At 38.4% G+C, this 14,153-nt stretch overlaps 1 protein-coding gene across 3 annotated transcripts in view; it reads left to right on the top strand.

Annotated features, from left to right (window-relative positions):
- Nucleotides 1–14,153, top strand: part of LOC137296806 (plexin-A2-like) — a 191,219-nt gene that overhangs the window by 105,060 nt on the left and 72,006 nt on the right. For all 3 annotated transcript variants that reach the window (XM_067828668.1, XM_067828665.1, XM_067828666.1), the window contains exon 5: nucleotides 5,159–5,259. In XM_067828668.1, the coding sequence (XP_067684769.1) occupies nucleotides 5,159–5,259 (101 nt within the window). The remainder of the gene's footprint in view (nucleotides 1–5,158; nucleotides 5,260–14,153) is intronic.

Here is a 14,153-nt window from a genome sequence, read left to right as displayed (position 1 = left end):
TGAAGATGGCAGTCTGGCCTGCTCTCTGAACAGTCTGTGGAGACAAACCAGATCTTTTTGGCAATGGTTATGTTAATTATTGATGGTCAAACATGGAATAAAGATGCATGTTTCTCAGTGCTACCAACCATGCACAGCTGTCAAGCCTTGTCCTTGTCACCAGGAGACAGATAGCTTCACTCACATGGACAAATATGATTTGACAGACATGTGTTTGGTGACAATTTGTCCTGAGGTCTTCAAACAGCTTTTGAAGTTGAACTGTCACTGGAAGATTAAAAGGAAATGAGAATGTTGTATTGTCTCATGTTGCTGGTTACACTCTCAGCAGTCACTTGAGAACATGAACAGGGAAGGTCCGTTTGAATTCCAGTTTATGCCCTCGTCTTCAGGTTAATGTAAAAAATGACGATGTTTGTTTTGTCAGGTGACAGTCTTTTTTTAAAATCATATACATCTATTCTGTGAACCAATTACAAAGTTAGACCAATTATGTGCATTTGAGGTGGTTTTTGATGTCTTGTTGCTGATGTTCATATTTTTGCACAAACATTTCTATTTTCTGTGATGACATCGAAAGTGATATTGCAGTTTGTTGGTGGATTGGAAATGTAAATTGTTTTTCTGCTTTGTGTTCAAATATTATTGAATTTATAACGCCCTGCTCATATCATGGTATTTGTCTTTGACAAATATTATTTAAAAGTTTTTAAAGGGTTTATAGATTCCCTGCTTACAGTTCAGAGTAATACATTTAGCTGGAGATTCGGGTCAAGCATTAACAGACAAGGCTTAGGGAAGCAAATGAATAAAAGGACAAATTTGGAAATATTAGGAATGAAAATGGCATGCACGTTACTTCATTAGCATGAGCTTAGAACAGCCAGAGAATCAACCAGTGCTTTCAGGGAAATATGAGCATGATTTCTTCGACTCAATTAGTTGTTGCAGCAATGCTGGGTCAGAGGTCATTCCACAATTATTGACAGTCTTCGATGTCTTTGGGTTGCTGTCATATGCATAATGCAAGGAAAATAATTACAGCTAAAGTCTTGGTATATATTGCTGCAGAGTTTGAGGAGGCAGCACTGCTATTGCACACGTCAGATTTAATTAAGTTAAGATTTTGATTACACGGCTGGGAAGTTCTGTTGCTTAAGCGAGGACCAGTCTTTATTTGGCTTCCCTGTTGGTCATATTTCCTTCACAAACTGACAGATTTCTTGTTGTATTTTTCTGATGGAGTGTTTTTTGATCAGCCAGCCAGAAAGATGGTATAATTTCATATTTTGCTCTTGTTGTGATTTCATTGCTCGACACGAATTATTTTCGTGTCATCTGCTCTATTGTATAAGCGGACAGTTTTGTGCATTACGCTTTGGTTTTAATCAGCAGGACTTCCGTTTCTGAGTTTTTGTGGGGTGTGCGTTTGCCATCGCTCCCTGCAGGCCCACTCCCCTCTGTCAAAATGGCATTGTTCGAGTCCACTCGGCCGTGCAATTATTTCGTCGCATCAGATGACTAATATTATAATAGGGTTGATGAATATCATTTTCAGATTCACTCATCAAAATGTGAATTCAGCATTAAAATTTAATGGTGTTTTAGGGTTTTGTGATGGATTGAAGAGGGGGACAAACGAGAGAAGCAGACGACTGTGGCAGCCATCTTGGATTTGTTCACACACATTGAAAATGTCGCTTCAGCTTTCTTCAATTTAGCCTCTACAGTAATTAATGAGTCACAATTCACTCTGTTGCATGACAGATTAATCAAATTAAAACATTTGGGGATTGCAAATCAAACAAATTTGGAAAAATAACCCGTCATTGCAGGAATATCAAATGAGTATCTGGGGATTATATAACCAATATGCTAAGAGAAGATTTGAAATGACAAATATTGGAATAGCCTTTGTGACTTGTCTCAGCATCGATGATGAAAAAGTTTTGAAACAAAAGGCCACTTCAAACAAAATATTCTTATCAAACATGATCATGGGATCAACTCGCCCAAGTTAAAAACACAAATCTTTGATATGATGCTGGGTAGTCTGATGAAAGTAAATATGTGAGCCTGACAGCATTAACCCCTAAATGTGACAGTTATAACAGTCCATGGTTTTCAAGCTGGAAGATCTGCCACTGAATGAGAGATGTACAAATTTGTCAAGCCGCCTGTAGGTGATATGTGTCTGGAGGCGTGAGAAGCTCTGCAGAAATGTCGCTTTGTTGCCAGTTCTCATTCTCCTAACTCGCGAAAGCCCTGAATAAGTGTGTTTAGTTTATAGAACTGCTTCTTCCCTTCCTCACAAATTTGTAAATCTGAATGCACATATGTCGGAAAAATGTACTGTGTTCTCGGAAAGGAGTTCTTAATGATTTTTATTCAGATGTTGAAAGTAAACTTCTTGTAAACTTGAAAAACAACACTTTCAATCCTCCAAGCTTCCTTTAGCCTCATTGAAAGGTTGGAAAATGTAATTAATAAAGTCAATAAATTGATACTTCTTTCATCAAATGATGACATGGATTTTCCGTGTTTATTGTGCACTGGTCCCAAACATGGAACATTATTTCGCTTGTCAACACAACAGTAGGTGACAACACTCATGAAACATTTTGTCAGATTTCACACTGATTAATTTCTGTGGAAGAGTAATTCTGTACCATTTAGCCTATTTTCTGTCAAAACATTTCAGCCATGTTTGAATTGAGTTGATAAGGGATGTTGAGAGAATCATCATGCTCAGACAAAATGGTTGCCTAGGGGTTATCTCAAAAACACAAGTCAAGATGATGTATTTGTGTTTTTAGAGATTACTTCATGGGCTCATTCTTGATTTAAAATATTATCTTAAATTTCAGCGTGTTGATATCATCACCTCACATCAAATATTTGTTGCAGGAAACTGTCATCAAAAAGGAAAAAAGTATTTACTATACAGTCCCTAAGTATTGAATTATATTTTTTCATTGTCAGAAAATCTTTTAGAAAGACTTGATGTGTTTAAACAGCAACTTAAACCCCTAAATCGCATCACATTCTTGCCAAGGAACATTGGCCCTGTGGGCATCTTTGCTAAACTGTTATCAAATTTATTTTTGCTCCAAGTAAACATTTTCTGATAGCAAATGCCATAGTGAGATGGGCCTATATAACTGGAGAACATATAAGAATGTGGATAGAACTGAATTCATTCCGCTGTTTAGTTTCATGAGCCAATCAGGAATTGTTGACACTATGTGATTGTAATTGGGGACTACATCTATGCAGTGCATTGATCAAATGAACACAAGCGAGATGATGTTTCAGAAGCTCCCGACAGAAGTAGATATAGAAAAGTTCCACAACTGTTCTTGACAAATAGCTTTAACAACTTTTATTCTGCAAATACATATCCCAGTTGAAGGATCTCCCTAAAGCCAATGTTTTTTCTCCTAGAAATCATATTCAGTTGCATTGAAACAGTATTGACTGGGGCAAAACTGTTTTGTATTTAAATAAATGATTACTCCTTTATGTTGGAGAAATCAATTTGTCTTGCCTTTATATGTCTATTTCATCTACATATTCGCAGTTCCTTTATGGCTAAGAATCGTTTTGTTGCTCACCCTTCCTCCACAAAGTTGATCAGTTCCTGCAAGCAGTAAATGATTTGGTAAATGATTTGTGATTTTCTTGTCTCAGAATATGGTGTGAGAGGTCCACGTGGCAATGTTGCCAGTGGTAACCAGGAGCACATTATGCTCAGAATGACTTCCAACCACATTTGACAGACCACATCCTCTTGAACTGATGAGGTAGGCTACTGGTTAAGGCATTTTCTTGTGATCCTGAAGATCGCCTAAACGGTACAATGTTTGAAACCCATTTCTCGTGTCCCCCTGCCGTGATATTGCTGGAATATTGCTAAAAGCAGAGTAAAGGGACTGTTTAGGGACCTTTTAGGTTGATCCTATTCCTGACTTCCCTTCTCTGCATGCACAGTTCTTCTCTTCATCTGGGCCTGTGATTTTATTTTCTTCACATCCTGGTGAGGTCTGTTGGCATGATACTGTGTCACGATTACACTGACAGACTCATGTGTTTTTCTGAGTATTCAAGGAATGTCTTGGTCATCATGTGTTTGAGAAGTTACTTATCAAATTCATTAAAGAGTTCTGAGGGAAATATTTAGAAATAAAATTAGAAAAAATATGACCCTATGCCATAAAGAAGACAGGTATCCTACAATTCAGCTTGTCCTTGTCCTGTGATTGGCTGACTGTCTGTCTGTGTGTATGATTAACCTGTTTCCACTGGACCTACTCTCATCGGTTTCGCAATAAACTTGTCCAATGAGATCTCCATGCTTGTAGCGTACATATGTGGTTTGAGTGGAGGTAGGATTCCCTCAGCAAATCACTTTCCCTGGGCCACAGAAACACAATCTGCTCCTTTCTTTCTTACTGGTCATACTCTGTTGGCAAAAAAATGACTGACCTTTGCCTATCCACTTCTGATCGAAGAGCATCATTTGTATCTATAGGGAAGGCTGTAGTAAAATGTAGTAAAAATTGTAGTGAAGACTGTTATAAAAACTGTAGTAAAATGTACAGTTCTCTGTCAAGCTTGAAGTAGTTTTCTTAGGTGTGAGGTCGTCTATGATGAGCAACAGTGATGCTAGTTTTATGGGGGTTCAATTTCCCAGAGATATGTTAAGCCAGTTACGATCACCTTGACATGCTGCTATGTTTGGTTTGGAAATTACACGGTGTGGAAATGACAGGTTTGGTGGCTAAAGATATCTTTGAAAGGGAAACAGAACGCTGCATCTGAAATTATGCACCTGCAAAAACCAACAACTAAACACAATCTGCAAATCATTTTCACCTTTGAACTGATTGTTGTGTTTGACTTTGACACTGATGATCACTATGTTAACTGCAAATACAACAGGGCAGTTTGAGTGACAATGAGTATCTGTGGAATATTAGATAGATATGATGATGATAATATCTTAGCTTTCAAACTGAAATTATCACTATTTTTGTCATTACACAAGCATTGTCAGTAATGATTTAAACAGTTTTTGTTGCAATATCAATACAAGTTACATATACTGGATGTGATTTCAAGACTTGCTCATTCACTGTATGTTGGTGTTTATTTTCAGGTGACCAAACTGAAGGTCCAAGAATGCAGTCAGTACAAAACCTGCGGTGAATGTCTAGGTGCCAAGGACCCCTACTGTGGTTGGTGCTCCCTGGAGAACAAGTGAGTACCTCACACACTTTGATTACATAGGACACACTAGAGGTGCTTGTGCAGGATTGAACTCATAGCACCAAGGACAGTACACCAACAACTGTAGCCCATCCTGCTCAACTGATGCTGAGAATTTCTGGCATGATCTGGATTTTTTCACATGTTCCTGTGTGACTGTATTCATATGACCCATAATGGACTCTTTGTAATATGGCAACCTTATGTACAAATGATGGCAGTTGTGACTTGCAGAGAATAAGGGAATACCTAGGAGTTATTATCTGAAATGAAATATGCACATTAGTATATGATGCATCTTTCAATGTAACTGCTTCTTGGTTCTATATTATGCTATAAAGGATGACATGTCTCTTCAAACTGACATGTCAAGACAGGTTCTGTGTATAAAGGTTTGTATCTTGTGACACTTTGAAACTGAATGATCTCCCCTTGTCACCTTGACCTCTCATCCATCATCTGACTACAGCAGTTTCTATGCACCCACATATTTGTTCACTAATAGGAATGACTGATTACTTTAATTTTGGTATTTTCTTTCACTATTTTGTCTGTAATTACTTACATGCCTATCACACAAGCATATTGAGAAGCCATGAAAGGTGTTGATTTCTCCCTCATTTGAAGGTTTGTTTGTGTTATTTAGTGTTTGGTTGCACTGTTATGAAATGTCATCAATCTAAGCTGTCCCTTATGTGTCCTTGCATTTCTCAGGATTAATATGTAAGTACTCTTATGTTGTCCTTGTACATCTGTTGTTTGGCTTACTTGTCAAATATGTAGGTGAGACTAAAAAATGGGATCAGAAACACTTTTTGTTTTGCTACTAATTCAAATTTGATAAAAATTGTAAAACCTTAATAAGAAAACAAATCGATTGTGCCCTTTTCAATTTGAACATTTGTAAAAATAAACTTTCGATCGTTAGAAATCATCAAAACATCTGCTGCCATAGATAATCTGTGTTAGACAGTGCCGAGTGTGATTGCCCCAGCTTTGTGCTTGTATGTTTAGTTTCTTGGAACAGACACCCAGAACCAGTCAATGTTGTCTTTTTTTCCAAAAACTATTTTTCTTTGATATCTATGTTGTTTATTTTTATCCTGTTTCAGTTTTCATTGTCAAACCACATGTTACACCAACTTGAAACACGTGTCAGGGTATCTGATTATTCCCCTTTGTTGACTCTTCTTTCTATCGGTATCTTTCCCATCAGCAGCGACCACACATGATAAACACACATGGAGTGAAGAAGTTATTGTTTCACTGGCCCTGACCACAGATGACAATGGACCAGTTTCAATGCAGCATGACATTCAAGACTGTTTTTGTGATTAAAGGAAAAGAATATCGATGTCAGGGAAAACAGTCGGAAGTTGAAATACTCTTGTTCCTTGCTAAGCTACTTGTCTAGTTGTATGTATCAATGCTTTGTGGCAGAATTAGTGCATATCTCATGACACAGTTGAGAGCATGGCCACGCACTGTCACGTATTGATTGACGGGGAGTCTTGACAAGAATGTTCAGGCGTCAATATCGCCTCGTCGAGTGACAAGTTTGTGTCTTAAGTTGACATGTCACCGAGGATCTTGTGCTGTCACAAAGTGCTCGATAGCCTTGTGTTTCATCAAGCATTTTACTTTGGTGATGTTGCCACTAATGGAGTTGGCGTTGTCCACAATGGCGGACGTGGAGAATGAGATGTTGAAACTCAGACAAGCAGTTCCTGCTGATAGTGCTGTTGTGACCTGTATCTTAATGACCCCTTAAATTGTATTGCTATGGCAGCATAATTAAATTAGTAGGACATTGCACAACATACTGCTTCCTCCCTTCATTGAAATATAGTTTTTGGTTTTGTCAATTAAGAAAATAATCCTACAAACATGAGATTTAGATACTTCATTTTTTATAGATTGGTTAATTTCATGGTGTAAGCAGAATGCATAAGATGCTCGGCAATACATCTTTCTATCTTCATAAATTTGCAATAATAACATGCTATTTCTTTCGAGATTTTTATGAAATTATGTAGATTTATGTTATTTTCAACAAAGGAATTGAACAAAATGTGTCGTGCCATTAAGGTTTGAGAAAGATACACACCACTGTTAAATGTAATAATTAGATTGTTGGGGTTTTCTATAAATCATAATATGAAAATACCCAAATCATGAATGAGTGAAGTCTGTTGCCGAATGAATAATATTTAGATTCATGGTCTTGTGTTGGTCAAGTTATGATAAATGAGAATTAGGGGGAGGAAATTGGCAAATTTCTTTGTCATTTGTGGACAGGGTGGACAAAGCTGGTTGTCGACATCGTTGAGTGATGTTCCACAATGGCGAGTTTGCACGTTATAGAGAAAGCCATCCACAGTCAACTGCGGCAAGTGCTCGTTAATAAAGAAATGGCTCTCTATCGGACATGGCTCATTGGGCACCAATGAAGAAGAGATTGAACTGAAATTATCACAGAGCTTTCAAATCAAAGGAAATTAAAACTTTTGCCACATGATATGATTTTTCTGATAGACATTGCAATTTTTAGATCCATAGGGCTAATGACAGTGGTTGTGATATAACGTGTTGTTTTGAAATGGGTGAATCATCACCATTGTCTGCTCCTTTCCACGAGCACCTGCTGCCGATGCTGTGTCAATTAATAGTTTACCATTTTGCACATATTGATGAGAAATTTCTGGGAATCAATTATGAATTATCAGATCTTTCATGCAGACCGAGTGACGTAATTCCTGCTTTGTGCAAGTGCAGTTCTTGTGACAATGGCTGTCTGAGGTTATGAAGAGGGTTTTGTCTGATGGGTCCAGATAGGTTGAAGGAGAACTGATGGATTATTACGCTTTGTGTGATATAAGTGTTTATAATTTCCATCAGGACACTCTGCACGCATTGTATGCATTCACAGACCAGATAGGCTGAAGATGAAATGGATGTTATCCCCTTGTACTATCAGAGTGAACTGTATAGTCTGTTGGTGTTATGATGGTAGAAGTGTCTGTGACCAGTGTCTTACTCTCACCTCCTAATATTAAACTGGAATCTCCTGTAATGGTTTTGAATTGAAAATTTTCCAAGACTGTGATCCTTAACCCACAAACATCTGTCTGGAACCTTGCTCACTCACTCACTCACTTGCCCACCCATTTACTTATCTAAACACTCACTCACTCACTTGCCCACCCATTTACTTATCTGAACACTCACTCACTCACTCACTCACTCACTCGGGAAGTGAGTTGCCATGCAGTCCTGTTTAAGCTGGTGTCAACTTGCTCACACATGTCATTCTGGACTTGTGCTCAGTGAGTCCCTACAGCAATAGTTTTGATGGACTTGTGTGATAGTAATGATATGTTGTGCCTATGAATTAAGTGAATATCACATGGTGATATTTCATTAACAATCACGTCAAGGTTAAAGACCTTTGCTCATCGATCATATAGCTGATCAATATACCAGTACAACATTGGGTTTTAGAGCGAATGTTGAAGTTTAACATCTGTCAAATATTTGATGGTAACACTGACCTAATTTGATACATTTGATCAAACAATTTCTAATAAATGGCTGTCTGCGAGTCAACAGTGAGGCATTTGTTGGAATATTCATTGGCAGATGGACGTGACATATGCCAGATCATAGGATCAGCTAAATGCTTTTCTGACGTGAATTCACTGTCACCAAATAGACTTATATTGAATAAAACACACCATACAACCAGGTTTGGCTTGAAACGTCACATTCTGGATGTGTAGTGGTGGCTTGTGTGCACCATTGTTATGCAAACCTGACCAAATTATAAGACATTTCTGAATGCTTGTATAAATTTGCCCTTTAATAATGTTGCTTCGATTGATTTATTTCTGCATTTAATTGATAGATAGCAATTGACCAACATTAGTAAATCCTGTTTTCAAGTCAGGTCATTTTTCAAAATGGAGCTTCGTCAAACAACCATGTCTTTTTGTTGAAAAATAGATATTTTAAACCCATTATCACTAGAGAGAAAATCTCATATTTCAAACAGTGTTATAACGTAGGAAGGGTGTTTGTCAAACTGATAATGGAATTTTCAAGAAAAACAATGAAAAAATATGTTCTCCAAAGGAGGTATTTTACATTTCAGAAAAAGTAGAGTCTTTGTAAGAACTGTTGAAAAATCTGTCCATCTTCTCCAATCTTGATTTAATAAAGGTTGTACAGTTTCAACCTCTGATTTAAATGTTTTTCCTTAATGATGCCTTGTAATTCAATGCACATCAGATGTGCTTTACAAATAACCTCATCCTTCAGATGATTTCAAAATAGGCTTAGAAACAAGCAAGACATGTCCTGACAGAGGCCTTGGAAGGTCCATATGAGTAAACGAAGATGGTTGAGTTGACAAGGATGTTTTTTATGAGAAGTTGGTAAAGTCACTAAATCTGTGGTCTTAATTAAAACACAGGATTGTGAGATTTACGCGAATGTCTTCTGAAGCCTTAATATTGTCCAGAAAAAGTTAGTTCATAGATGGAAGGAAGAGAGAGTCAACTTTGATCAAAGCTTGTTAAGAAATCAATCCTAGCTTATGATCAGGAAGGATACAGGCCCTAAAGACGTAGGGGAAAAAAACTTGTTTATTGAGAAGACAGGTTGGTTGTCTTTTCTGTTCTCAAAGGTAAATGACAGACAAAGAATAGAGTGATGAGCCTGAAAAATAAACAAGTTCCCGATACCAAATAGTGTAGAGGAGTGAAAGTGACGAGTGAAGTGGTGGCTACAAGAATCAGGCTTAACTCAGAGATAAAAGAGAGGATTTAATTAGTGACCATTGAAGTTTTTTGAACAGACGTCTGACTCCAGAAATATTGCACAAAAGTCAATACAGTTTGGGTTACTATGTAAGATTTGACATTTCTCATTTTGAAGGGATCATGGCAGCAGCAAGAATTCCAAGCTTTATTGTTTTATTGTAGATGATTTACTTGGAGAATCAAAACAACTGCCTTTATTGATTACAATCTGGTTTATCTGACCTTTGGGATAGGCTGAAATCATCTATATGAGTGGGTATTGTTTTATGCTACTCCCAGCAATATTGTGAAAGGACACCATCAACTGGCTCCATTCTTTGTTAGATGGACTTTGTGTGGAGAACATGCTTGTAAGGCTCTGAAGCACATACTCACTTGACCACTTACACTCACCCACCCACTCACTCACTTACCTGCTCAATCACTCAATCGACTCATGAAGATCCGGGATAGAATAGGTCTTCAGCAACCCATGCTTGACAAAAAAGGCGACTATGCTTGTCGTAAGAGGTGACCAACAGTTTTGACTGTCATTGGATGCTCGTGCTGTTGATCACTGGATTGTCTGGTCCAGGCTTGATTATTTACAGACAGCTGCCATATCTCTGATATATTGCTAAGAGCAGTCGTAAGGGGCAGGGGTAAGGGTAGGGGGTTATTTATTTCACCCTAAAGGTGGTGAGGTAGCCAAGTGATTGAACTGTTTGCTTGTCACGCCAAAGACGCGAGTTTGCTTCCCCATATGGGCACAGTGTGTGAAGCCCATTTCCGGTGTCCCCTGCTGTGATATTGCTGGAATATAGCATAAAACTCAACTCACTCACTCACTCGTTCTTCCAACCAAAGCAGTTTGACCACATAAGCCAGCTATGTCAGAATACCAGTTGTATTGTCTGTTGTTATAGTCCACTGATGGCTGCAGGCCAATATGATGGATTAATCCAGATTATCAATTCAGTCAGAAAGGGAATGAGGTACAAGTTTGCTGGAGGTGCTTTATTAAAATGCTTATACCTTGCAATCTATGGTTATTTGATATTATAGCTATTTTGAGCTTTAGGATAATAATTTCAAGTAAGGTTTGACATTTATTTGATATTTTCTGCTGCTTATTTCAGACAGAATGTTGAATTGGTCAGAAAACTAAGGCTTCATATCTTAATATTGTCTCGTGTGCTACATTTATGGAACACATGGTATCAAGTCAACATTTTTAGATCATTGTCCAATTCTCATTTTCATGTAAGATTTGCTGAAATCAATTTGGAAAAGCTCCTGATCCCTTCTGACAGAGGTGATGTAAATCTTACAACAAGTCTCCCTCTTGGGAGGCGTCACACTCTGCACTATGAGCAAGTCAAACACACAAATCATCACAGGTTCCATGAGAGATCGTATCCATAATATCCTCAGTTCACTAGCAAACTGACACAAATTAAAAAATGCCCCAATCCTGTCTTGGAGATGCTCTGTGACTTTCTAGGACTTGTGGAATCTATTGCTTCATAATGTGTCCATCTGGACTCTGGGACCTGAGGAAGCCCCACTGCCTGATGTATTGTAAGCCCTGTCAAAGTCAATTCCCAAACATCTCAGAAATTTATGACTTGCATGCAACAGGATAGTGAAGCTAAGCAGGGTCAATTCTCCAATATTCTAACACATCCCTGGCCTCCTATTGAAACTATGGGACAGGCATGAGAGATAGATGTCATCCTCCCATAACGTACAACTCCAATGAGCACAAAGCTTACCAATTAGTTGTTTGACCTTAGGGGACCCTGCTTAGTCATCAGGGACCATGTTGGGATGTAGTGGACCCAAGGGCCCAATAGGCCCAGTTGTTTTGTTGGAACATGGTGGCAGGATTGGTCAGTATTTAGTGACAATCATTCAGTTTGCTGATTGACATCTGGTGACCAACCCTGTGACAGGTTCTTGCAAATGGATATTGACAGCAAATAGCAGACCATGTATAAATGTTGACCTTTATCATGGTCATAATGACAAACTATTCCTTCCTGACAGGTTATTGTTGTACTGTTAGTCAGGAAATTAACAAATTAACACGCAATGAAAATATAGTCCTCAAATGGAACTTAACAATCCTGAAATACATCCGGTAGTTCCATGAAAGAAGGGACAAAGGGGGTCAGTCTGCTGTAGTATCATAGCTTGTAAGGCAGTAAGCTGCTCAAAGTGTTCTCCTGGCATTTAGTTGATGAATTATGGTACATTTCTATGATATAATTAAACAAATGTGATGATAAATCCATAAGCTGCCCTCTCGCTCCAATTATGAACAACATGTAGTGATAGCAATTTGCCAGTTACGCTCTCACATTCATCCTGGCACACAAGTCTTCATTTGTGGTACTTTTGTATATGGTGTTAAACAATTGCAATCACCATTAGTTAAGAAGTATCAAGCATAGGCATACAAGCATTAATTATCTGTACTCATGAAATATTAGTGGATGCTACAGTAGATTTAATGTAAGCTTACAGGAACATTGCTTTTTTATTATCAGCTGAAAATGTGACCATTAGCAATGTTATTTCAAGGAGTGGTTGAGTCAAATCTGAAATTCTGTTAAGGTGGGGAAGGGTCTTGTGATTTAAATGTTACTGTTTCTGTCTATTGGTTGTGGTTGATTTCCAGTTTTAAAACAAATTTCATTTTGTCCACCACAAGGTTTTCCTTTGTCACTTTGTTGATTTACAAATAATTTGGCCATCGAAAAAGTTCAGTGTATTAATTGGCAGTGTCTGGCAGATATTAGGTACAGTAATACATGTCTCCCAGACTGGACAATATACCACCAGCATTATTCCTCCATCCAATATGTATGCACGCAGACCAGCATCGCTACTCGCTGGCTGTGTACCATCGCATGTCAAGACCCAATTGTGATGTAAGCAAATTATGTTTGAGTTGTCTGGGGCCCACTGGTTAACCAAGAGAGGAGTACAACTGATAGGACTAAAGATGTTAGAAGCAATTTGCTACTTAATACCACACAAGGGGATTCTTGGGGACAAGTGTGTTGAGAAAGAAAGGTCATGTTCACTTTCAAATTAAGAACTGTCTGAATTTAGATAAACCAAACTTACTTTAGCCCTTTGAGGATTCTGGTCAGAATAAGGCCTCAGTACCCTGTGCTTGTCTCCCTGTTAGGATTCTGGTCAGAATAAGGCCCCAATACCCTATGCTTGTCTCCCTGTGAGGATTCAGGTGAGAATAAGGCCCCAATACCCTATGCTTGTCTCCCTGTGAGGATTCAGGTGAGAATCAGGCCCCAATACCCTGTGCTTGTCTCCCTGTGAGGATTCTGGTCAGGATACGGCCCCAATACCCTATGCTTGTCTCTCTGTGAGGAATCTGATCAGAATTAAGGCCCAGTTACTGACGCTTGTTTCCCTGTGAGGATTCTGCTCTCTCTCCCTCTTTCCCTCTCCCTTTCTCTCCCTTCACAGCTCAGTAGCTCTGAAGTAATTTGTGATTTATGACAAGGCCCCAGTAACCCATACAAGAGCTGACACCAAGAAGTGTCTGGTGTTTGTGACACAGGGCTAGTCATGTTGTCATTTCCCCCAGTGTTGTACATTAATGCTCATACCATCAACCACCACACTTGGTTATTTACTCAAGTAGTCAAAGTGGATAAATTGTTTGCATCAGAAGAGTGTCCCTGTGCTTTAAGTTTAAAATACCAGCTTCCTTTGCTTGGTCGGTTGCGTAATATTGTACCTACTGCTTCTGCACAACGTCTTTGATATATTTTGCCTGTAATTTAACTGAGACTAAAAACATCTTTAAAAATACAACAGAATGGTAGCAGTCTGTTAAAAGTATTTTGATCTATTTGGGTGCAGCCATCTTTGATGTCCCACTGCATTGTACATTCAAGCCCCAGCATCAATACATAATGAATCAGAGGATACAGTACACCTTGTTTGTACATGTCTGTACTTTCCCTGAGGCAACACGCTGCACATTTGGTGACGGTCGTGTTACAAGAAACGGCGTCATCAACATCATTAGTGTAAAACCAAGCATTTGGC

The sequence above is a fragment of the Haliotis asinina genome, chromosome 9 (genome assembly GCF_037392515.1).
Source record: "Haliotis asinina isolate JCU_RB_2024 chromosome 9, JCU_Hal_asi_v2, whole genome shotgun sequence".
Taxonomy (NCBI): domain Eukaryota; kingdom Metazoa; phylum Mollusca; class Gastropoda; order Lepetellida; family Haliotidae; genus Haliotis; species Haliotis asinina.
This window is presented reverse-complemented; position numbering and strand designations above follow the sequence as displayed.